General features: G+C 35.3%; 1 protein-coding gene across 1 annotated transcript in view; it reads right to left on the minus strand.

Annotated features, from left to right (window-relative positions):
- The window catches only part of LOC149804407 (uncharacterized), an 87,536-nt gene extending 73,850 nt beyond the window's left edge, over positions 1-13,686 (minus strand). The window contains exon 1 of the mRNA XM_089932635.1: positions 13,484-13,686. Coding sequence (XP_089788761.1) covers positions 13,484-13,568 — 85 coding nt within the window. The 5' untranslated portion in view covers positions 13,569-13,686. The remainder of the gene's footprint in view (positions 1-13,483) is intronic.
- Between the last annotated feature and the right edge of the window lie 11,027 nt (positions 13,687-24,713).

Consider the following 24,713-nt stretch of genomic DNA (forward strand, 5'->3'; position numbering starts at 1 on the left):
TGTATTGAATGCCAGATCAATCATGTAAGATTAAATGGGTATGTAATAACTTTGTAACCGTCGCTCTGATTTGATGCATGCGAAATGTTTCAAATGTGACATCATAACAGGCACCCATACGTCATTCACCGTATATAAATAAATAAGGAAAAGCTTTGCAAGAAACAATAACAAAACAACTGGGGTCAACGTTAAATTTAATTATAAAGGAAATGAAGTTAATTACTATTGTCCAAGTTCAATAAAAAGTGACATAAAGAACCTTTCACTGCAGTCAAGCGAAAACAAATTTGGCAGAAATCGGTGTTTGAATAAGAAATAGGTTCTTCATGTCCAAGAAGATCGTTCCAGAGAAGTAAATCCTGCTTGAAGTTATTAGGCATTACTTACAACCAAATAAAAAGGGCCACAACAAAAATAAAATAGCGTCTAACCGTATAAGACAACGAGATATTTATGGTCTAGTAACATTATCTTTGTGCTGATCGAAGTCTAAATGTCTCTATGTTTCATTGATCAGTTTTCTGTGATTAATAATTCCCACGGTTATAACATTATAGTTTTACTTTGGTGCTTCTGCCATAACATGGAAGAGCTCATAAAAAATACTAGTTACCTAAAACTTGTACTCACAGCTCGTGTGGAGCTCTGTGTTCAGAGGTCGTGTAGAATATCTACTAGTTGTCTGTAATTGTATTCTCACAGCTCGTGTAGAATATCTACCAGTTGTCTGTAATTGTATCCTCACAGCTCGTGTAGAATATCTACTAGTTGTCTGTAATTGTATTCTCACAGCTCGTGTAGAATATCTACTAGTTGTCTGTAATTGTATTCTCACAGCTCGTGTAGAATATATACCAGTTGTCTGTAACTGTATTCTCACAGCTCGTGTAGAATATCTACCAGTTGTCTGTAACTGTATTCTCACAGCTCGTGTAGAATATCTACCAGTTGTCTGTAACTGTATTCTCACAGCTCGTGTAGAATATCTACCAGTTGTCTGTAATTGTATTCTCACAGCTCGTGTAGAATGTCTACCAGTTGTCTCTAATTGTATTCTCACAGCTCGTGTAGAATGTCTACCAGTTGTCTGTAATTGTATTCTCACAGCTCGTGTAGAATGTCTACTAGTTGTCTGTAACTGTATTCTCACAGCTCGTGTAGAATGTCTACCAGTTGTCTGTAATTGTATTCTCACAGCTCGTGTAGAATGTCTACCAGTTGTCTGTAATTGTATTCTCACAGCTCGTGTAGACTGTCTACCAATTGTCTAAACCTCTGTACTCACATCTTGTCTTGAATATCTACCAGGAATATCAAGCAATTGTATAAAGCTCTGTACTCTCATTTCATTTTAAATGTGTATCACTTGTCTAAAGCTCTGTATTGACATCTCATCTTGAATATCTACCACTTGTCTAACGTTCTCTACTTGTATTTCATCTTGAATATCTGCAAGTTGTCAAAAGATCTGTACTCACAGCTCATCTCGAGTAACCACCAGTTGTCTAAAGCTCTACATTCACACAATATCTTGAATATCAACCACTTGTCTAAAGCTCTATGCTCATAGCTCATATATTCTCTAGTTGCAGCTCTTAGGCTCTGTTCTCACAGCCCATAAAACTCGTTCTCACAGTCCATAAAACTCTGTTCTCACAGCTCATAAAGTTCTGTTCTCACAGCCCGTAAAACTCTGTTGTCACAACCCATAAAACTCTGTTCTCAAAGCCCATAAAACTCTGATTTCATAGCCCATGAAACACTGTTTTCACGGCCCATAAAACTATGTTCTCACAGCCCATAAATCTCTGTTCTCACAGCCCATAAGCTCTGTTCTGACAGCTAAAAACTAAGCTCTCATAGCCCACACAGCTGTGTCAACTCAAATAATTTTCATATCTTCCGAAAGAAACCAATTTTTAACGCCATACGTAGCAGTAGCATGAATTATATCATGAAAAAGTACCAGAAAAATATAAATTATCAGTAATAAAACGAAAACGCTTAGTTTCTTAGAGGTCATTCTACTGCTGAACTTTTTTCTTACAGGTCATTCCACTGTTGAACTTTTTTCTTACATATCATTTTACTGTTCAGCTTTAAACCAGTATCAAGCTTTTCTACAAGGATATGAGAGAGAAAAAAAAAACATGTATATGTATTTTACTTGTATTACGCAATATATATATTCAGTGTTTCATAATATCTCTAGAAAGGCCTTTATAAACAATCCCTACACCCAATTTCAAACTTTTGTACTTCGAATTCATAGTACCTTTGAAGCAAGTCCATTCTGAGAGAAAACATCAAGACACAAAATAATGAGATTTTTTCTTAATTTAAGTAACATTTCCGAGAGAGAGAGATAGAGAGAGAGAGAGAATCAATCAACGCTCGGCAAGTTCTATCCCTGAATCCTATAAGAGAATTCTTGTTGATGTTAGCATAATTTTTAAATACAACAAAACATTATTATCAAACAGGTTATCTAATTTTTTATTCGTACAATACGGAAATTCTATCCAAATCCATGGGTGATGTAACCCGCTGACTCGGGTTCTAATATCCGTATCCCAGGCACCCTGGTTTGAAAAAATATCTTACCTGTATGATAATATTATTTTTTGAATACATGTATAAGTGAAGCATTAGGGTACGCCATAGGGAAATGTTGTAAGACAGTGTGCCAGGCTGACAGTATAAAGTAACTTTTCGGAATCTACAAGCTCCACTGACATTTTCTCTAGTGATATGGTTTGGATCATCTGATGAAGGATCTCTTCCAATAATGGTTGCGAAGTGGGAACAATGTCAAATACTTACAGCAAAAGTCACACTATGTAGCTTATGCATAGAATCTATTGAGAGCATCTGTTTCACGACAATACCACTTCATATTACTTGCACTTGGGGGGGATATGACCATTGAAAAATCTAACTCGGACACATCTGATGTTCTACGTGGAAGTATCCACACTTGTTGGAAAACGAGCCACAACGTTTATCTTCGAACGCTATAAATTGAGGAGAAATTGAATATACGTGAACTAATTTCTTTCATCGACTGTCATTTTAAACTAGAGAGGATACAGTATTTATCGTTACACTAAAACCTAATGGACGATACGAGTTAATAATTACAAATCTCGTCAGACATCGGAAGTATCAGACCGACATGCAATTGGGTCGATACAGAATATGATTAATTTCAACAGAATGATTTGATCATCTTGGTTCAAGATTGATTTTCCGCTTATCGTTGATTTCCTAGTAGCTAATATAGTTGTGTCTGTTTTAGTTATTTCACTTCCAGAACTGAAAGCATGTCTCTGTAAGCATCATGGCATTACTTTAAGCATATTGGTATTACTTTTTTAGATGCCTTGCATATGTCTTTACTGACATTACGAAGATTTTAAATGGCCATTTAGCTGGCAGTACCTTAATGTGTTCAGTTTACTGATATTAAGGCAACCTGAGTACTATGTACTAACATTTCAGCTTAGGTAATTGCTATCGGTGACGGATACTCTTACGGGAACATGAGCCATGTGAAGAATATATTTTCTGAAGAAGCACGCGATTTGAGGAAGTTGTGATCTCTGAATATACTGTTATAGTTACAAATATCTGAAGTTATCTTGCTAATTATCATATTGCTTTAAATAAAAAGGACCTCCTCCCTGTGTATTAACTCTGGTACTTTTAACAAATTGCATGGGATGATGTGTTTTTCTCTTCCTTAATTATGACAGTGCTCTAGATAATTCCAGTAATTCAACGTGTGGTTCGTGGTTTTATTATTGTTAAAGTTGTATATTTAGGTGTTACTTTTGATCTCTCTCTCTCTCTCTCGATCTCTCGATCTCTGCACCAGCATGTCCTGAATACCTGTACAGTAGCATACCTGGAGTTGAGACGATGAGACGAATCGACACCATTCTCAATCTTCTCACAGCTGATGCCACAAAAAACTTTGTATGTTTATTAGTACTCTCTAGACTTTTTATTGTAACAGTCTCCTCTCTGGTATGCCAATATGTCTTTAGCTAGGATCATTCCACCCAGCTTATACACAACCTCCACCGGCTACCGACACGCAGTAGAATCGAGCACAAAATCTCATCGCTCTGTTACATTTCAGTGACTGCTTCTGGTCCGAAATACCTATCTGATCTCACCCATGCGTATACACATGCGAGAAGCCTGCGCTCATCATCTGAGACTCGTATTCCTAGTATCCCTAAGGTATAAAGATATAAAGTCCGAACTTCAGAGAATACTATAGCAAGAAGTACCATCAAAGATGAGTTCTACAAGGTATAATTAACCATAGACTAAAACAGGTGCTAAACGTATCAGAAAAAGAAGCTTCAGAAGAGCCAGTAAGTCTGGAAACTGACATCGTCAAATACAAGGAACTCAAGAAAAGCCAATATCAGTAATGCAGACTCCCCTATAAAAACCACATACACACTCTAGTAGATATGTCATCTAGTGACAACCCTAACAAGCTTTGCTCATTGATGAGAAGCTAAACGTGCAACAATACTGGAGTTGTTCCATTGAAAGCTGCAGATGGCAACAGCTACTGTGATAGCCAGGCTAAAGCAAACATCCTGAACACACATTATTATTAACACATTATTATTATATTTGTACACACAAATATGGTCAAAGTACTAATCATCATGTACGCATTTTATCGTGTAATCTTCGCATTCAGCTTGAGATATAAATTGATAAATATACGCAAGAGATATTGACTTTTCTAAAGCCCCTTCAGTTTAACTGCAAAAATTGAATTTAAACACAAGAACTCTTTTTTGCCAAAGACCACCTATAGAGTCTGGACTCGTTCTGCACTTAATAAATATTGCCCATGAAAGATTATATGCAACAATAATAATGTTATGTTAGGAGGGCTGCAAATAGAGCAACGTAACTTAATGCTGTAATATCGATTGCCTTTTCTAGACGTGGCATAAATATCTCTTTCTCATTTTTCATTGATTTGTAGAGAGTTCAGCCGAAAAAGAATTTTGACCTAGTTCTAATTGCTTGATAAACCTGCTTGCTAAAATGCCGGGATGCATGAATTTTTCATAACTTGGTCTGCAAGAGATTAAATTATTCCCGAGTGAAAGATACTCTTCGCTAAGAATATTTTAAATTTACTGTTGTGTGGAAGACTTAACTACTCCTACTTCATTAGCATATTCATAATTTATTTGTTAAAATTTGTTAATTAAATTTTCAAGTATGATAGTGCTGATGCTGTTGAGATTAACTAATATATTTTATAAAGTTCTGGCCAAATTGATTTTGGATATTGAAGTTCCAGTTTATTATGTAATTCAGCTGAGAAACGGTTATATGTCTGTGTCAAGTGATCTGCAGTTAACTGGGTCTCGTCAGCAATATCTGTAGATGTGTGATTGGGTAAGTTCTGAGCTCTGGTGGACAGGTATGCGAGGCAGCGAAAACGTAATCTCGAACAGACTGATTTAATAACCAAATCCATGTGTATATTGCTTATCTTAAAGACCATATCATGTGAATACATTACCTGTCAGATGTGTATTACATATATTAGGACATAATTTTGTTAGTACAAGTAATAAGATTGAAATTTTCTCTAAATTGTATTAAAAGTAATTTTTAATTAAATTATATTGAAAGTAATTTCTATTAAAATATATTAAGATTAAATCCATTGATTTCGATATTACAGTTATATTCTATTTAATAACGATTGCGCCCTTATGAGCAAAAGGCAAAACTCTCTATACATTTCCGTTGTATCATAAGTCAGCAAAAAACTACACTCGGTAAGTTGTGAGATAGACGAACTAGACAAGTTCCAAAGATGCCTTCTAAATGGGTAATTGAGCTGACGTGGCAAAATTGTCTGTCTAAGGACGTACATAGACCCAGACGATAGGCGGTAAGAAACTATGAAGCCTCACTTTGAAATTCTGGCGAAACTCAAGAACCAATTTAGGTCATAGCTTAATCTTGTGACTTACAAGCGGGGTGTTAGTAATCACTTACATAACTAGTACAACAAAATAGGGGACAACCTCCACTTCCAAAATTTAAAATCTAGATGTCTAATTTATGATCCAGATTAAATAATTTTAATAAAAATAAATTAATATGCGATTTATTATTAATAGAAAAAGTTCCTCAAACGTAGGCTAGATTTAAACTGCACAGTGCTGATTCTTCAAGTAGTTCACCATGATTTTGTTTTGGTTACTGCTAAAACTAACACTCTGTTTGAAAACAATAATCTGCATAGCCAGCAATGGTAAATGAGAGTTTTGCAACGCACACTAGCGATTATATTTTTTTCCAAACAAGTAGCAAGGCGCCTAAAATGGTTTATGTCGCAATATATTAGTCATATCTTATTTTGCTTACGTGTACTGAATAGGCTCAGGGTGGAAGAAGTTCTATACAGTCGTATAACATTCAGTATATCCCTGTAAACCTACGTGTAACTATAAGTTTCCATGTTTATTTAATTATCTACGTTTACAAAAATTAATTTAAAACAGCTAAAAGTCTCCATTTGTTCTTTGGAAGAATGGTCTGTGCTATTGGTTCAGCGTGCCATTTATAAAGTACTCGCCAGCTAATTCTACACAATGTAAATAGGTTCCAAGAATCCATAAAATGACAGAATATGTTACACTGTATATCAATCATCAAATTATCATGAGGGAAAATCTATGCGCTTTTAGATATCTCCCACTAAAACCATGTAGTACACCGACATTTAGGAATTGGTGCGGAATTCTCAAATTTTCGAGGGGCCCCGAGTCGCCGATTGGTCTAAAGCGCTCACTGTTCCAGATCACTGCCATCTCACCTCTGTTTGCATGGGTTCGAATCTCGGGCTAGGCTGATCTAGGTACTTGCGAAAGCTTACCAGTAGCTTCGCGTGTATTGGTGGTTGTTCCCGGTGTTTTCTCGGGTTCTTCCTCCACCAGTTATACTGACCGCCATGAAAAGCCTATCTTGCTCTGAAAATGGCATTAAACCCCATAACAACAACAACCATTTTTCGATTCAGTATTTGCTATCATGTCGGAAACTTGGGCTATAACTGTTACCGACTATAATAATTCTTGCATGTGCGTGTAAAGTAACGCACAAATTCAATTTCAGCTCTAATGTACGACACATTAAGGCTCAGATACATCGTGAACGGAATTGTAAGGCACTATGTACGATCCTGATACATCGTGAACGGCACTGTAACACACGATATACTATCCAGATACATAATAAACAGCATTGTAAGGCACAACGCATGGTCCAGATACATCGTGAATAGCATTGTAAAGAACAATGTACTATCCAGATACATCGTGAATATCATTGTATGGCACTATGTACTGTCATGATATATCGTGAATGGCACTGTACGACACAGTATATGGTCCTGATACATCGTGAACGGCATTGTAAGGCACTATGTACGGTCTTGATATATATACGGATGACTTAACCATGATTACAAAATTCTTAATGGTAGATATTTTTAAAGATTATCTTCTGTACGAGATGTATATGGTGGGTGAGAGAATATGGGTGTTCCTTTTTAATTTGATTTTCATTCATATTTCAGCGAATGGAAAAAAAGAGTTGTTCTCTGGTACAACATTAGCCCACACAGGGAAACATTTTGAGGTAAGAAAGTAATCACAAAGGAATTTGTCGTTACCTTTCTGGGTAGCTTCCACATTTACACATATTTGTAACCAAGATTGCTTGATATTCTATCAGCAAGATTACCGACTAGTTTGATTATGAACGAGATTTACACATCCTGAGGTGGTATCAAATCCAATGGGAGGAACTCGTTGTCATTTTAGAGACTTATTTCTCATCATCCTGCATTTCTGCCCAGGTTTCAATTAAACTTGGCATGTATGCTCATTGTAACGTCGCCCTCTTAGTAAGAGAGATGGTTAATTGGATTTGGCTGGCATTATCTAGAGGAAGACCTCTCTCGATATTACAGTCCGGTGGGAGTGAAAAGATAGAATTTCAACAGAGAAATGAGCAAGAATATTGGGAAGAAATAATACAATACGAGCCCACCCTTAGACAAGAAAAATAACAAATTTAATCAAAACAAATTAATAGCGGCAATTCTAATTCAATCTAAATTTTATCGACAGAATTTTATAGATGTGCCTAAGCTGGATTTATTTCGTCACAGTAATGAGTGGTGAAAAGAGTGCAATGTCCACGACTGAGTGCATCACCTTCCTCCCTTGACCGTGTATGAACATCTTCCTATTTCCTCGAGCCTTGCTATTATATACTCTTCACCCCTCCTTGGACTTCCTAGTCCTTTATTCTGAACTCATTACTTTTTTCGGACTTCCATCTTCGCATTGTCCCGTCTCTCCCCCAGAAAGCTGTTCCCTAATGCTGTTCTCTTTCATAAATTGTGCATCCTAACACTAAACGCTGTCTTTTCTTACAAGACAGCCACCCACCTTGTCCCATTTCCTTGCGTAACGAGAAAAACACTATTCTTTCTAGGCTTCCTCGAATTTCAAAGTGTACGCCTTAATTTACTCTGCCCAGTCGTAAGCAGCAGTTAGTAATTTTTTTCCCAAGATAATCATTTCTTTCGCAAGCTTTCAGGCAGAATAGAATCTGTGAAGTACGGGTATATCAAATTCCCTCTTGAAAATGACAATTTAACATGGGTTCCTGTCAAGCAGTGATGGTTGGTAGCTCAAATGTTTGCTTTCTCAGGACAGCGTAGCAATGCCGTGGTCAATCTCACTGAGTCATAAATTCTAATCTTTCAAGTTTTATCACTGACATGGGGGAGAAAAGAAGAAAGGTCGAAGTGACCCTTCACAAAGACTTTTCTGGCTTAAATTTGATAAAATTGTAATGCTCAATGCGTTCAACTTTAAGGTTCAGTACAATTCAAAATTCTACACTTTACACTCATAACACCCAGATCTTTGACTAAACTTGGCATCTATGCTCATTTCACCAAGATCTTTAAACGTTATATGTGTGTTCATATCACCAAGATCTTTAAACGTTATATGTGTTCTCATATCACCAAGATCTTTAAAAGTTATATGTGTGTTCATGTCACCAAGATCTTTAAACGTTACATGTGTGCTCATATCACCAATATTTTTAATTACACTTGATGTGTATGTTAATAACTCCAAAATGTCGAAAGAGATTTATTATAGACGACATTGTGTTAATGAGCTGATCTGTAAACGGCAGCTCAACGATAATAATTTAATACACATAATTCTATCAGAAAAAAATGATATCTGAATAATATGACCTTTTTCGAATAAATCTGCACAACTCCGAGACAAATAATGATATGGACGGTACAGACGACGGTAGGCAGACGCCTTCAGGCAAGATTGTAAATGAGGTCAAGTTTGCTTTAAAGATCGCCGCATTAAACAATCATATCTCTTCAACAATCAGTTTTTTTTCGAAACTCATCAATGAATTATTGTTGAGTGGATATGTTTTAAGTAACTATCTGTCTTAGAAGTCCCTCATGCAAAATTTCTAAAGGTGACTGTTTAAGACAGTTTACTTTTAACTTAACTGTAATCTAATTTAACATCAAGACACCTCGCCTCTACTGTATAAAGAAGTCTCTTATATGCATTACTGTCTTTGATGGAATACAAAACTTGTGGGTTTTTGTATACAAAGTTGTATTGTTATTTGCTACTTCTTCATGTTGGTGGATGTCCCCTTGTCTTTTTCAGATAAAGGACTGTATACGCCAGTGAAGAATTTAAAGTGTTCGTATTAAAGGATTCAGGATGACAACACACGAACTTCAGTTTTGTCGCTCCTGATGTCACGGAATTGTATAAATCCTTTTATTTATTAAAGACATGTAGTCGGGTTTCGCTTATTTGTGTACAACGATACCCGATGGTGATTTATATATATTCTACACAGCTTTCGAAATAGTGAGTTCGGTTCGTCTTATGCCGCACGTGCGAAGTGATTTCGATGGGAAGAACACAATACTTCCAGCGCACAGACGATGTATTGCGGCATCGTCTGTGTATAAATACCTCACCGTAAGACAAAATCTTTACATTACGGAAGATCGTGTCAGTGAGCGGTCTACTTTAAGAATTTGCACATCTTCAGCTCTAGAGGTATGTCAGTTATAAATTTTGTTATTATACTACCACGTTTATTTTTGTATATTTTCTATGTAGCGTCGGCTTACGTAGTATCATGCAAATATTTGCTATTCTTGTTTGTGACTTAGCAAGAGATTTATATTAGCAATATATAAAGTTACATTTTTAAGAAACGTTTAGTACCGTTGGATTCTTGTCGGGCACGGTTAAATTCACTTCTGAACTTGCGTAATGTTTGTAATTATTGTGCCGATAGTGTAATCTGTGTAGCTTACTGTATATAACGTCATTACGTTTTATCGCATATGCCCGTGTCATGCATAGTACACGGTGTTAAATGTATTTTCAGCTGACTAGAGTGACCAGAGTGATCGGAGTCGCAGCTGTATAGCTGACCAGAGTGATCCGAGTTATCGGAGTGATCGTAGTCGACGTGGTGCCAGCTGCAGAGCTAACCATAGAAGTTAACCATAGCATCCGTAGAGCTGAGTAAACAGTGTTGCTGGTCGAGTAGCAGATGATCAGGTGTTGCTGACCGAGAGTAGTGGGCGCTGATTATTTGACTGACCAACCTGGAATAATGACTGCTTGATTGACCAGTCTGACTGGTAGCCAAATATGCTGGTGACGGAGTGTGTAACTCCATACATGTAATCTTTTAGCCGTGGGCTAATCTTTGGGGTTTGTAATACCCAGTGTGTTTTTTGGGACTGTAAAGATATTTGGTACATGTGTCCCTTTGTTTTCATCATTTTCACTATTTGAGTGAATACATTTTTACTTTATGAGTAAAATACCAGTTTTACTATTTAAGTTGAACACAACATTCTTTCGTTGTGAAATCACTGTGAATCATTCACCCCTTGTCCTTGTACTGTGTAAGGTTATTTATTTGTGTTTTCATTATTTAGCTCGTTCGGATTATGTTAATTGATCCAATATTTGGATATTATATGCAAGTATTAATCATAATTCTTTTCTCGTTCAGTCATTCGTTATTAAACATTGTATCTGTATCACCATCAAAAATGTTCCGCTGTAAATCCGAAATCCCACCCGGTTTTATCTTGTTACATCTGTCACACCGGGTATTAACGAATTCGTACATTTGACCAGATGACTGACTCGGCTTTTATCCTTAAAACTCATTAACTCTGACAGTGTATTCAATCAGAAAACGACGCTGTTGTTTTCGCGACGTGTCTTGCCTTATAGCATGCAGAAATCTTTTAAAGACGTTTTCTATGCTTTATTTCAAAATGAACCGCAAATTACTAGCGTTAATAGATCTGATTTGCGACAGGCGATAATGTTCGCGTAAACTGAATGTTTGTCCTACCAGAAACAGAATTATGGCACGTATGCTAAAGCTACAGATACCATCTATTTGATCTATATATGTGAATTTCAGGTTGATGTAATTTCCTCAGTTCGTTGGATTCGTCACCTTTCTCTGCAGCGAACATAATATTATCATCCAGACTGCACGCTGTAAATCCGACATGGAAAATTATTCATTTCATATCAACAATTTACCCTAGGTACTGAACACACAGCTCAGAATACTCTCATTAAAACATTGTACTTGGTTAAGTATAACAAGACCAACTTTACTTAAAAGTAAAATAAATGTTTATTGTTTTTGGCGCAGACCTGGAATATTTCATTGATACCTAACAACATTTAACGAAGTTAACTTTATGGATTTCATCGATAAAGCAAGAATGCAGTACATGTCAACGGATAGAATAAATAATAAAATATTTATTTTAAAAAGCTGACAATGCATATATGGCACTGCAAGCAGATGACAGGAATAATTTGTCAGAGTTCATACCTAATTTTGTATTTCAAGCAGTATGATTTTGAGACGAGTAGCAAGAGAAAAAAAGCTTTTTCTTGTCAAACAATCCTCGCGAATAATCCAGGATTTTGTACATTTTAATATTTTTATTTAAAATCTTGGTTGCAAGCAGAATTAGCTCTAGAAGTTGTAATGGAACAAAACAACTTAATTGTACAAGTTTACAAAAATTACCCTTGGGTAATTAGACACCAATTGCACATTGTCACAGTCTAAAACAAATTGAACAGTGGGAATATTATTCATCTTTTTCAAAATGAATAAATTAAACTGATTTTTCATTCATTGTTAGCAGTTTGACATGAAACTTTTTTAGAGTTAATTTCTACGTAGTGCGTTAAAATGTCATTGCAGCTATCATTGGTACAATGGCAATTTTTGACAACGGTCGATTGAAAGATAAAGCTAGCACACCCTTTGAATATGATCATATGATAAGAAAAGATGATTGCACTGGCCTATATTTAAACATGTTACCTTTTTCTCACATACTGTCATCTTTTTGTTTCTTCTCTACTTGTATCTACTACTTGCAAACGAAATCATTTAGCTTCCATTTCCATGTATGTGCTACATATGAAAGGGTTTTAGATGTCATTTTAGTTTGAATTCCTATATCTGAATTTTTTCTGTACCATATTTGCAAATAAGCACCCAAACAAGATCACGTTACACAACAAGCAATATAAACAGATGTATAATTGTAACGATTGTAAGCTGATATATCACATCCTGGATAACGTATAGTGGCGACGATTGCAAGCCGGTATTTTGCACCGTGGATAACGTATAGTGGCGACGATTGTAAGCCGGTATTTTTCACAGTGGATAACGTATAATGGCGCTTAAGATTACTCGTGACTGGAAACTAGAGGTAGTGGCGAATTAATAATTTGAAAGCAATGAAAGACCGTTAGAATTTTCACATTATATTCCTGCAGTTTGTAACAAGATAAGTCGAGTATAGTATCATGCTTACCTTTTTCTAAAGTTTACATCTTTTAAAATTGCCCACGAATGCCAATTTTAGTTATAATGGATTTATTCCTTCCACAGTACCAACAACAAGAACAACAAAATGGCCATTTGATACGGCATTTGTTTCGTTCATGATTTTTCGATATTATCTGAAAATTGCTACGTGTATGACAATACCATTTGAAATACTACTATTTTAGCTGAACCATGCAACGAGATTGGGTATTACACTTAGGTTTTGCAATTACGTACTTTGTAACTAATATTTTCATTGAAATTAGGGTAAAAACAACCGATAAAGAAGATTCAGGAAAAACGAGCGGAAATCTTGATTCATATTTTTTAACACTAAGAAGAAAAAGCGAGATAAGTATATCAGGCATGTAAGGTCTAAATCGATTGTTAACATCATGATAAAATATACTAATACTAATTTAGGTTCAAATCTACTCACCTAAATAATTGTGGTTTTTCTGACTGTTCGCTTGCCACACTGACACGTTAAGTAGCTTTTCCGAATTAAAAAGCTCGTCTGCCATTTTACAGTATTTTAGTAATCACACGTTTTGTAGGTACAGGTCGATGAATTGTTCCAAGTACTGAAATATGTGATTGCAACGTTTGTAAATAAAGCAAAACTACCAACAACACTGACGGCAAAATCTCGCGCTCCACACTTTATGGTACATCCATACGATCTATATGGCATCCGCGTCAAGACAATCCCAGACGAGTTTAGAGCTTCTTTAAGAGTCGTCTAATTAATAATCAATCATATTAGATCGGTGATGATGGCACTTCTCGACAGATTTTTAAGCAGACGTTCTGGATGGTAATGACCGCTGCTGATTATATGGAGGAAACTTAATTATAGCACAATAAAAACTATACGTGAAAGAAAATGAAGTAGTTGGAAAACAGCCAGAGGGCTAATCTATAATTACCATGCTTTATGGAGAAATTAAATGTGTGACTTAATTTGCTGCATCCAATGTCTTTGCAAATATATAAATCATTATATCTGCGTTTCTCTTTTGACATTGGTTTGTTGAAATCAAACAGCCGATACAGTTGTGTATGCTGTAAGCTCGTGTTATCTTACAGCTGGATTAAGTCGAACAAATTCCTGGAAAGCAGAGAATTATCATGTAATATGGTCGTAGCAGATAGTGAATCAATTGAACGTAATACGCTTATTTATTTAGACCAGGTTCTAAATAAAAAATAAATTGATCAGTCCCAATGCAACGGAATTTAACGAAAATGCTGATGACTTAAAGTACTTCCTTTCATTTCGTGTAAAGACTGAAGCCACTGAATTTAGTTGCAAGCCGTAGGTCCATAAAAAGAAACGTTTATGGGTAGTATCTGCAAAATTGTATTTTAAACATCATGTGTTACATGGTTGGTAAAAATATATTTTCTAGTACAATATTTTCTTGAAAGATAATTTAGAAATCTGTCTGATTAGCAATCGGATTAAAATCAGATCTCCGCTGTCCTACACGAAGATCTGACAGTGACTACGTGGAGGTCATGTTCTGGTGACCTATGTTTTTACCATAATTGCTAGTTGTATCAGTCAGATGAAGTCTTATATCTTCGCGTTTGGGAGACTGAGCGGTGTGGCTGAAGAGCATCAATGTGTACTGAACAATGATTCACTTTCTGATTTTTGCAAGCTGCATTTCAATTGACTAATTAAATGGCCACCAAATCATGACCCCTAAACGATCGCTGTCAGGTCTTAGCGTAGGACAGTGGAGATCGGATTTTAATCAGACTGTGTGTTTAGCTTCGGATGCAATTGACCTAACGATTTAAAAACATGTAGCTATGTTATTCAGTTAGAAATGGTCAATCAACGTATTTTGAGCACTTTGATCATCGAAATGATATAAGATATAGACCTCGTCTGATTCCTATGTATAACAAGTAGCGAAAATGGTGAAAATATCTGACCGAGTTTCGTTTATTATTCCCTATATATCAAATCATTAATACAGCAAGATCATATACTGAGATAACATGTCTGACACTTTAGATGTTGATATTCAATTAAAGCGGCTGAACATAAACGTGGACTTTTGTTTGGAATACGGAATTCCTCGTTATTAATTGCCAATCCAATGCATTAATAATTTTTCATCTCTCCGATAGTTTTGTTTTCCTTCCACAGAACCCGGTCCATCTCATCATCATCCCCTAATCAATAAATTTCCGTGTCCATATACGCCGTAAAAGTAACTACAATTTTAAAATGTTCTCAGAAGTAAAGTGTCTGGCTTTCTTCTCCAATTATTGCCCCCCCCCCCCCCAATACCCAGAAGACATCATATCGGATAGTAAACAATAACTACTGGCCATTGGAAGCTACCAGGCATGAATCTGGTTAACGTATGCAAGTCGCAATGGGATTTTTCTGACTGTAAACTGATGAGATCATTTAATATTTATTAAAACCACCACAACATCACCGTTTTGCAAAATAGACAGACTGTGCGATAACAATTCAAGTGCCATACAGTTGTTTAATTGTAGCAAATATCAGTAATTGGACAAGTCTGTGTCAAGGATTTACACAACTGTATGCCGCTGATGTTAATAATGGCATATAGCAAATCTGTAGGTGAATACTATTAATCAATTCAAACAACACATTGAAGCGGAAACTTTTGCAGGGATAGAAACGTTATTGATACCAAGAGATTGCTGGAAAAGTACAATATTTAAACGTTTTATACTTCCTTAAGCAAAAAAAGCTTCTATTATGGGAAGGTGTACAAGAAATCTAAAGACTAGACTGTTGAAGTTGTTTGCTCAAAAAATGAAACCCGACACGGGTTAATGTTTCGCTGAAGCTAATTAAGCGATACAGTAGCATTATGATCAATAGCTATTATTCCAGTTAAAGCAAACAAGGAAGAAAACAAATCAATGGTATGCATCAGATTATGTGGTTACTTGAAAACCGATACATTTTGGAACTAGGAAATTAAAAATTGGTGACATAATTTCAAAAAACAAAACAATTTTTAAAAGAATCACCTTCGTAACTTTACAGAGTAAAATATTTAAAATCAGGTTCTTCGCTTAGGTGATCGAGTGGTTTAAGAACAGGAAAACTTGAAGGGAAGGAATATAGAGGCAGGTTTTGGAAGCAATATCTTTATGCAAGATGTAAGATGACATACAAACTTGAAAATATTTTATAAACGAAAACATATGAGCAAAAGAAATTATGTACTCCTTAAATGGAATGAATGTGATGATCTCGATTAGTTGGAAACCACGTGAAACCTTAATTTCATTTCTTTAATCGATGTTAAAGATACACCTCTCCTAGAAGACAGAGGAAGTATTAAGTAGCGTGACAGTCTTGAACTTTTGTTCAATAACGAGTTTCTAACATGTGCCAGGTAAAAAAAAATCACATTATAAATAAAAGAGTTAAGGCATGCTTATAATGCAAAAAAAAATTGTATTAATTACAAATTAGACGGAGAAAAAAGCAAATCCAAAATTACTAAAATATGCAATAAGATTACTACAATGTAGACAATGTCCTTAAAGTGCAATGTATGACATAATTGACAAAATGAGCAGAAATAAACATTTCTGATTCAAACTACATCTTATAAAAAATGACAAGTAAATATAGTGAAACAGAGTCGACGAACGTATCTAACGCGGTAAACATTTACTAAATTTCAGTGAAATTCAATTTCACACATACAACCCATTACACATTTTCAACTGTGTCCTAAAATTTGATGTATGTATGGATAAGTGACAAAGCAACGAATTCTGTGCAATTATTGTCGATATTACTGAGGCACAATTGCCTTAACTCGCATGCTGTGAGGAACTTCGAGAATTTCAGTTGGCAAAAGAGATGAGCAGATTAAAGCCGATTTGCTCAGACGGATCAAATTCAGATGAGAGGTTAGAACGAAAATACATCTTCATGTCGTTTTGGGTGGTTACCAATGTTATGAATTGTGATGCAGGTGTAGTTTTGAAATTTACCTGGTGTGGTGGCACATTGTTAGGGAATACAGCAAAAGCCATCGAGGAAACATTTTTTACAGTAAGCTTAATAAAACAGTGACTAGTTTACTTTAATCATGATCAAATACAACATAAAAAAATGCAATTACAATTTTAAAAAGTATATGCAGTACAGAGATCAATGAACAGAGAAATCAAAACAAACTTTATTAGGAAAAGGGAAAACAAAATTAAACAAAAATATTTTGCAGAATGTTACCATTAATAGTTTTGCACAAGTGCTGAAACAAATGATATAAGTTTTTTTCTTTATAAAAAAGAATTGAATTCCAGGAGCATGTGCATGGGCTATTTTAATTTCCACTATTTTACAATCAAGTGACGGACACCCATCTCAATAATCCAACTGACAAGAGAAATAGTCGTCTATATATATTGTTGCAAAGAATGATTTTTCGTCGACTTCTACACTATTTCCTATGAATTCAAAAGCATAACGTGTCCACACATAAATAGCAAGAATTAAATAAGGGGTGTTTTAATTATTTGATGTGTTTTACAAATATGAAATGTCCGTGGAAACAAAAGGGGAATGACTACAGTGGTGACAACTAAGAAAGTATAAATGTTGAATATTTGAAAGTACCTTAAAAGCTCAACTTAAAAACTCAATCCCTCTGACGAATACCTACACATGATACGTCACTTGCTACAACAAGAAACTGGTATAATTTAATAACCAGCAAACGTGCATCCACTGAAACTGACACAGTTTATTGGGTTTTAAAACCCAATCAATTAATCAAAATGTATGTAGTTACTGTTAATCAAAGCAATGGCATGAAAAACTAATTCAGTGGTAACGTCGGAGACAGAAAGGTTCTACTACTCTATATTTGTTAGAGTCCTTGTTAGTGAAACGTGTTTCTAAAGTTAACATTGTTTTATATTCTGCAAAAGGCCATTATAACCTGCTTCAGATGAGTACAATTGAATATCGATGAAGATGCAAAATAGCCTCCACGGTGTGCAAGTTTTTGTTTCATGTCAGGTAAATAATAACAATTATTACATACATATTCATGAGAGGAGTTTTTGAGTTTACTTTACATAAAACAGTTAGAAAATAAGGGAATAAAAACTGTTCGATCAGACCAAATCCTTAACACTGACATGAAACTTCAAATGAGAACCTTATTACTAATCTAACAGGTATGGTACAACTATTTGACGCAGTCAATACAAGTTATATGCAAAAACCGGCTCATACTAAAATCGTACAACTTTGGATGATAACAGATTCAAACATATTAAGTTATGGATAGAAAAATTTAGAGAATGAATTAACTGCTACTGACCAGAGTGGTAATAAAAGAAGTAACACAGTCTCAGAATGACAAAACAGACTGAGCAGAACAGAAAACGAAACGATTTTAGATGTACAGGTATTGCTCAGACATTTAATCTTATTTAGTTCCATACGAGGTTTACAAATCGTAAGAGAAGTCGCAGACGGGATATTAACTTTTAACACTACTGCCAATCAAACTGAAGAGAGCGTAAACGGAAATGGATGCTTTTCAAAGCTGCAGTTAACAAAATCCCTCAGGAAAAGTATTAAATTTTAGATTTAGGGTTGACAAAAACTTTTAAAAAACTGCCCGATATAGTGGAAAATAGAATTTTATGTCCAAAAACATACTGACGAAAAAGATGCTAGATTTAAAGAGAACTGCTAACACTAATACCATTTAGGTTGCAGACGATTGATTTAACAGAGATAAGCACAAGGAAAGAACACGTCAAATACAAAAGGATATGAACAGCAGCACGATTGGATCTATGAAAACACGTTATGACAAACCTATTACAGATTTAAGTGAATAGATCAAAACGATGAAAGGTGTTACGTTTACTGAAGTTTTAAACAAACTGCATGAACGATCTAAAACAAGAAATATGCTGAGACTGAACGATCTAAAAACAAGAAATATACTGTGATTGAACGATCTAAAACAAGAAATATACTGTGATTGAACGATCTAAAAACAAGAAATATACTGAGATTGAACGATCTAAAAACAAGAAATATACTGAGATTGAACGATCTAAAAACAAGAAATATACTGAGAGTGAACGATCTAAAAACAAGACAAATACTGAGAGTGAACGATCTAAAAACAAGAAATATACTGAGATTGAACGATCTTAAACAAGAAATATACTGAGATTGAACGATCTAAAACAAGAAATATACTGAGACTGAACGATCTAAAACAAGAAATATGCTGATCAACAACTGGATAATGACATGGGTGTCAGGCAATGTAGTACTAATGAAATACTCAAAATAATGAAAATGATGCATACATACGTGATAACATAAAACCAAATATTACAGGCAATGTAATATAGCAATACCATTTTAAGATGTTTAGTGGCTTTCAGGTTGTGTTGGGGTATAATGATAATGGTGTGCGTCAAAAATGAACAATAACCACCTGGTTTTGGATGGACGAAGACCTAATTCACAATTGAATGATTGATTGATTGATTGATTGATTGGTTGGTTGATTGATTCCAGGGCAACTTGGCCTCAGCAATAGATTATGTTTTTGTCGACGCATTTTAAAATATATATCGTCCTTTGCCATAGATGATTGATTGGAATCTTTAAAAATAACGATTGTATTTTTCTTTGACTACAAATTAGAACAAAAGCATTAAGTGACTCTGGATGTTAATGAAATAGATAACTACATATGGAACAAAAAAGCAGTTATATCTTTTAGCAAAAGTTGCAACGATCTATTATCTCAAACTATGGATGCGATTTTAAATGATATCAACTATAACAAACTCAATGAATGCGCCGAAACAATTAATGATATTTACCCTGTTGCAGAACACCCAATGAAGACAGTCAGTAGAAAGCAAAACTCTAATTAGAGAGGCATTAGTTTTCTACCTGTATTAAGCAAAGTGTTTTCATAGATTTTAAATAATAGGATAAATGGATGGGTGATCAAAAACGAATTATTGAGCGAAGAAATATTTAGAGTAGGTTATTCTACAGCAGATAACATTTATATTAGATATATTAATTTGCACATATTAAGGAAAACGTTACAAAAAGAGGTACTACGGCCATACAGACGTAAAGATTAAATCATATTACAATTATCTAGGATGCATATTTTCTTTTAAAAAAATATATACAAAAATCCCTGTCTATGTGCAGAAAACGATGTCTTTGCAAACTCTGGAGGTTCTGCATAATTTAGGCGAAGTGTTTAAAAAATTTGACAAATTACCTGAGACTGGATGGCTTCGTCTGTTTGACTCGAAGATAGCCCCCATTCTTAAGTATAGTGCTGAGGTTTTGGGGTTTTATAACTCAGTGATATTGAAAAATTTCATTTATCATTTTGTAAACATATTCTTGTTACATCGAAGTCTACTGCGAATGCATTCGTAAAACAAATAATGAGGAAAAACTAGTATGCAGAGGAAAAGATGTAAACGTAGTTTAAAATGTTAGTTTAGAATTCAATAAATGCCAGATGAAGATATCAATAACAGTGCAACAGTTTACAGCAAAGATGGGGCAAAATTATTATTTCTGAGCTAATAATGTTAAAATGCTTCTATATACGTATGGATCTGGCAATGTTTTGTGTACTCAGGGCGTAAATGACGAAAATACATTTGTTAGATTGTTTAGTCAGAGATGTGAAGATATTTTTAGGCAAAAGCTGCAGGATGAGATTAAGTCAATGGAAAGACTACGTTTCGACAGGTCATTGAGAATATAATTCACTTGTCAAAGATGTCTAGAACTGTTAGGAAATATCGATTTTTGTTACATAATTAGTTGCTTAGAGTGGGGAATTTGCCATTCAGAGGTAACCCAGGAAGATATGAAAATATTTGTTATGAAGAAAGATTGTGTGAAATTTGTTATGTTACTATCGAATCTGCTATATAGAGAATTACGAAGAAAATAGTTAATCACTTTTTTTATCTACAAAACGATATTAGAAAAAATTCGGATGACAACTTTGGTATTCTTTGCTATAAAAGCCCTAATGATTTGCGAAGCCGTTTTATCATCAACTCATGTGACATAGACACTAGATCAATATCACAAAACGTCTGTTCGATCCATGTAGGCGTTAGGGTTCTCTTTAACCTGCATTGTGTGTATACTGTGTTATATGCATTTGTATTTCACCCAAATAAAAACTGTATATAATAATTGATTACTTGCGTATATAAAATTTCCAATGGATACGATGTTTAGTTGGGGTTTTTTCTTCTGTTACATACTCAACACCTTTTTTACCACACTATGCCGGGATATGTATCATGGGCCAGTGGCCTGAATTACCAATAAACACTATTACTATTTATTTATTTACCCCAGACATGTACGGCTCCAAAGCTGGTGAGCCTTGGACTCAGTATCATTAGCTGCACAATGAGTGTAATATGTCTTGCCCAAAGACACATCAGACTAAAATGCATTACAAGAAAATTCATATAAACAACAGTGGTGAACATACTTCGTGCCAGAGCAGCACCATTTTAACTGATGACCAACTTTACATCATACGAAGTCATTGAGTAACAACGCTATGATGACAAGACCATCGATCCAGGGGATGTAATAACAAGATTTCCAACAAAGGACGTGCAAACAGTACCATTTACATTTCGAAAAACTAAATATCATAAGCCGTCTTCTGGTGAAAACCCCATGGTAATATTACCTTTTTTCTGGAGTATAGATAACAATATTTTCAAGATGGAAACTATGGTGACCATATTGGATGTCTGAGCAGCGCCATTTTCCTTTATGACCAACTAGACATCATAAGATGCATCTTAATGAAACTTCCATGTTGATATTACCATCCATGAAGGAGCAGCAACAACATTTTCAACATGACCGCTAGATCGGTTCCACTTTCATTTTCGAAAACAAGACAATTTTAAGAAGTCTTCTGTTGAAAATTCTATGTCATTATAACTTTTCCTTCAGCATCGTTTTCATTTAGGACCAGTTACAGGCAATAAAGTCATTTAGTAAAAACCACAATGTTGATACAACCATCTTTTCAACATTAGCGATAAAAAGATTTTCAAGACGGCTGCTGTCGCGGCGATATTGGAAACCATATCGACACCATTTTCATTTAGGACCGAGTGGACATTATCATAAGCCTTCTGCTGACCCCACCCCGACCCCATGTCAGGATGACTTTCTGCTCAGAAGTAGCAAAGACAAGATTTTCAAGATGGTTGCTGTAGACAACTAGTCATACGTTTTCTAGTGAAAACCCCATCTTGATATAGTCACTGTGGCGGCCGCACTGGATGGTCGAGCAGCACAATTTTCATTTAGGACAAAGTAGGCTGTGTGAAGTATCATGGCTATCCTCCAAGTAGTTTAGGATGAATATCGATTGCAAACTTGTGCTTATGTATGGCTGCCAATACACCATCACATAACCTCACTAGATCTACGACTACTAGGGCGAACAATAATTGTTGATATACTTGAGAGCTTTTAGTTTTTAGTCCATATGTTTTAATTTGATTTCATATATTTTCTTCAACTTTAATTTACACACTATATAGTTTAATCTCTAAGGTGTTTTATTTTGCTAATTGAAATCCCATAAATCCTGTTATTCTCCAAAGACCTGATAGTGGCGTTACGTCCTTTGCTATAATATGCAATCTGCAAATTTGGCTTCTCAATAGTAGCAAGGTTGGTCAATTAGATGCAACAATATCTATTAATGTGTGAATCTCGCTCATTATCGAACCCATCCAAAATCATAGTGTTGCAACCCCATATTTTACGTTTGATCTAAATCAGATTAGAAAATATGATTAGAAATATGGTTTCCAGAGGGGTAACAAGCTCAACGAACCAGATTCATGATCAACCCTTTAGTGATAATAGCCTCAGCCAATCCTAGCAAGTGCGGATCTTGTTCATTATTTAACCTGTTCGAGATTCTGATGATATTCCAGGCTTGATAAAATCGGATGAAAAATATTACTTCAAGGTTGCTAACAAGTTTAACTAGTCAGATGCAAGATCACTTCATTTATATCCTTGAATTTGACTCGTTGTAGAACTCATCCAAGATTTTGACGATACAAAACCCATAGTCAAACGATACAAACCCATATTCCAATTTCGATTTAAGTCGGATCAGAAATTTAGACACTACAGTAACAAGCAATGTTGACAGACATTGCATAATGGATAACATTATGCACGACAGATGAAGAGCCGTAAAATGAACTCATTTGGCTAACAATCTTGATTTAAAATGTTAAATTAAGCGTTTACCGCTCCAGTGGCCTAAGTGGTTCGAGCATCTGCCTCGGATGCGGAAGTTCGCGGTTACGAAACCCGGCCGAGTCATATCAAAGACTTATAAAATGGTATTAATGAGGTTCCATATCTCATCTGACCATAAACAAAAGAAAGGAAAAATATTCACAACTAGTGCTGATCAAGCATCTAGGGTGTATATTAGCATGGGGTTTTCTTGAGCCTGCATTTACCGCATCTCCATGTCTCTGCTACAGTATATTTCTCCAAAATGAAAAGTTTCAAAATAAAAAACAGTGATGATTCTTACAAGACCTCCATCTGAGACAATTAACAGCAATACATCACCTGTCGATAAAGTATCAATAATAATGAGTGGTGCAAAAAAACTGAAATAAACTATTTATGATAATGAGTAATAATGACCGTAGTGCGACCACCGAACTCACTACTGATGATATTGACTGGTATGAGACCTAAGTGCATGGTTTGATGACGACGATTGCCGAGATAGGATCTAAGATTCATCATGTAACATGAGTTAATGTACCATCAAACCATATATAATAACACATAGCTTTTATCTTATGACAGGAAAACAATTTATTTGTTGTAGAAAACTTTTAAGAACTTGAAAAAACCACTTTTTTGGTGTCCCAACACTTACGGACACAAACATTTCAAGGCAATATCAACAAGATACCGTGTCACACAGCAAGACCTACTACTTCTACATAAACTACTACGATGATTGCATTCATATTTTTATTTTGTATTGCACATTTTCTAATTCCTCCAGCATGAAATAAAATTAAGGTAATCAAAGACTTCACAGTTCATAAGCTGCTTACAATGAGACAAAAATTACAACAGTGTACAGTTCTTACTCAGTGCAAATCATGCTTAGCGTCACTTATATCTTGTTTATTCGTTTAAGTATGAGCAGATTTTGTTTTATTCTGTCTGCTTACCATATCCACCGCTCCAGTGGCCTAAGTTATTAGCGTCCGCCTCGGATGCAGGAGGTCATGGGTTCGAACCCCGGCAAAGTCATGCAAAGATAAAAATGGTACTAGCAGTTGCCTTTCTAGACGCTCAGCAGTAAGAGGCTAGTGTTAGGACTGGTCGGCCTGAAGTCAAGATAATGTGACTGAGTGGGATATCATGCTAAATGTCTGCGGCATGATGCCCCAGTGCTAGACATCACTATAAACTGCCACATTGCAGACATCGTAGCGATAAATTATTAAAGCCACTTTAAAAATCCAAATCTCTCTCTCTCTCTCTCTCTCTCTCTCTCTCTCTCACACACACACAC

Source organism: Sinohyriopsis cumingii, chromosome 2 (assembly GCF_028554795.1).
Source record: "Sinohyriopsis cumingii isolate HCF-2022 chromosome 2, ASM2855479v2, whole genome shotgun sequence".
NCBI classification, from domain to species: Eukaryota; Metazoa; Mollusca; class Bivalvia; order Unionida; family Unionidae; genus Sinohyriopsis; species Sinohyriopsis cumingii.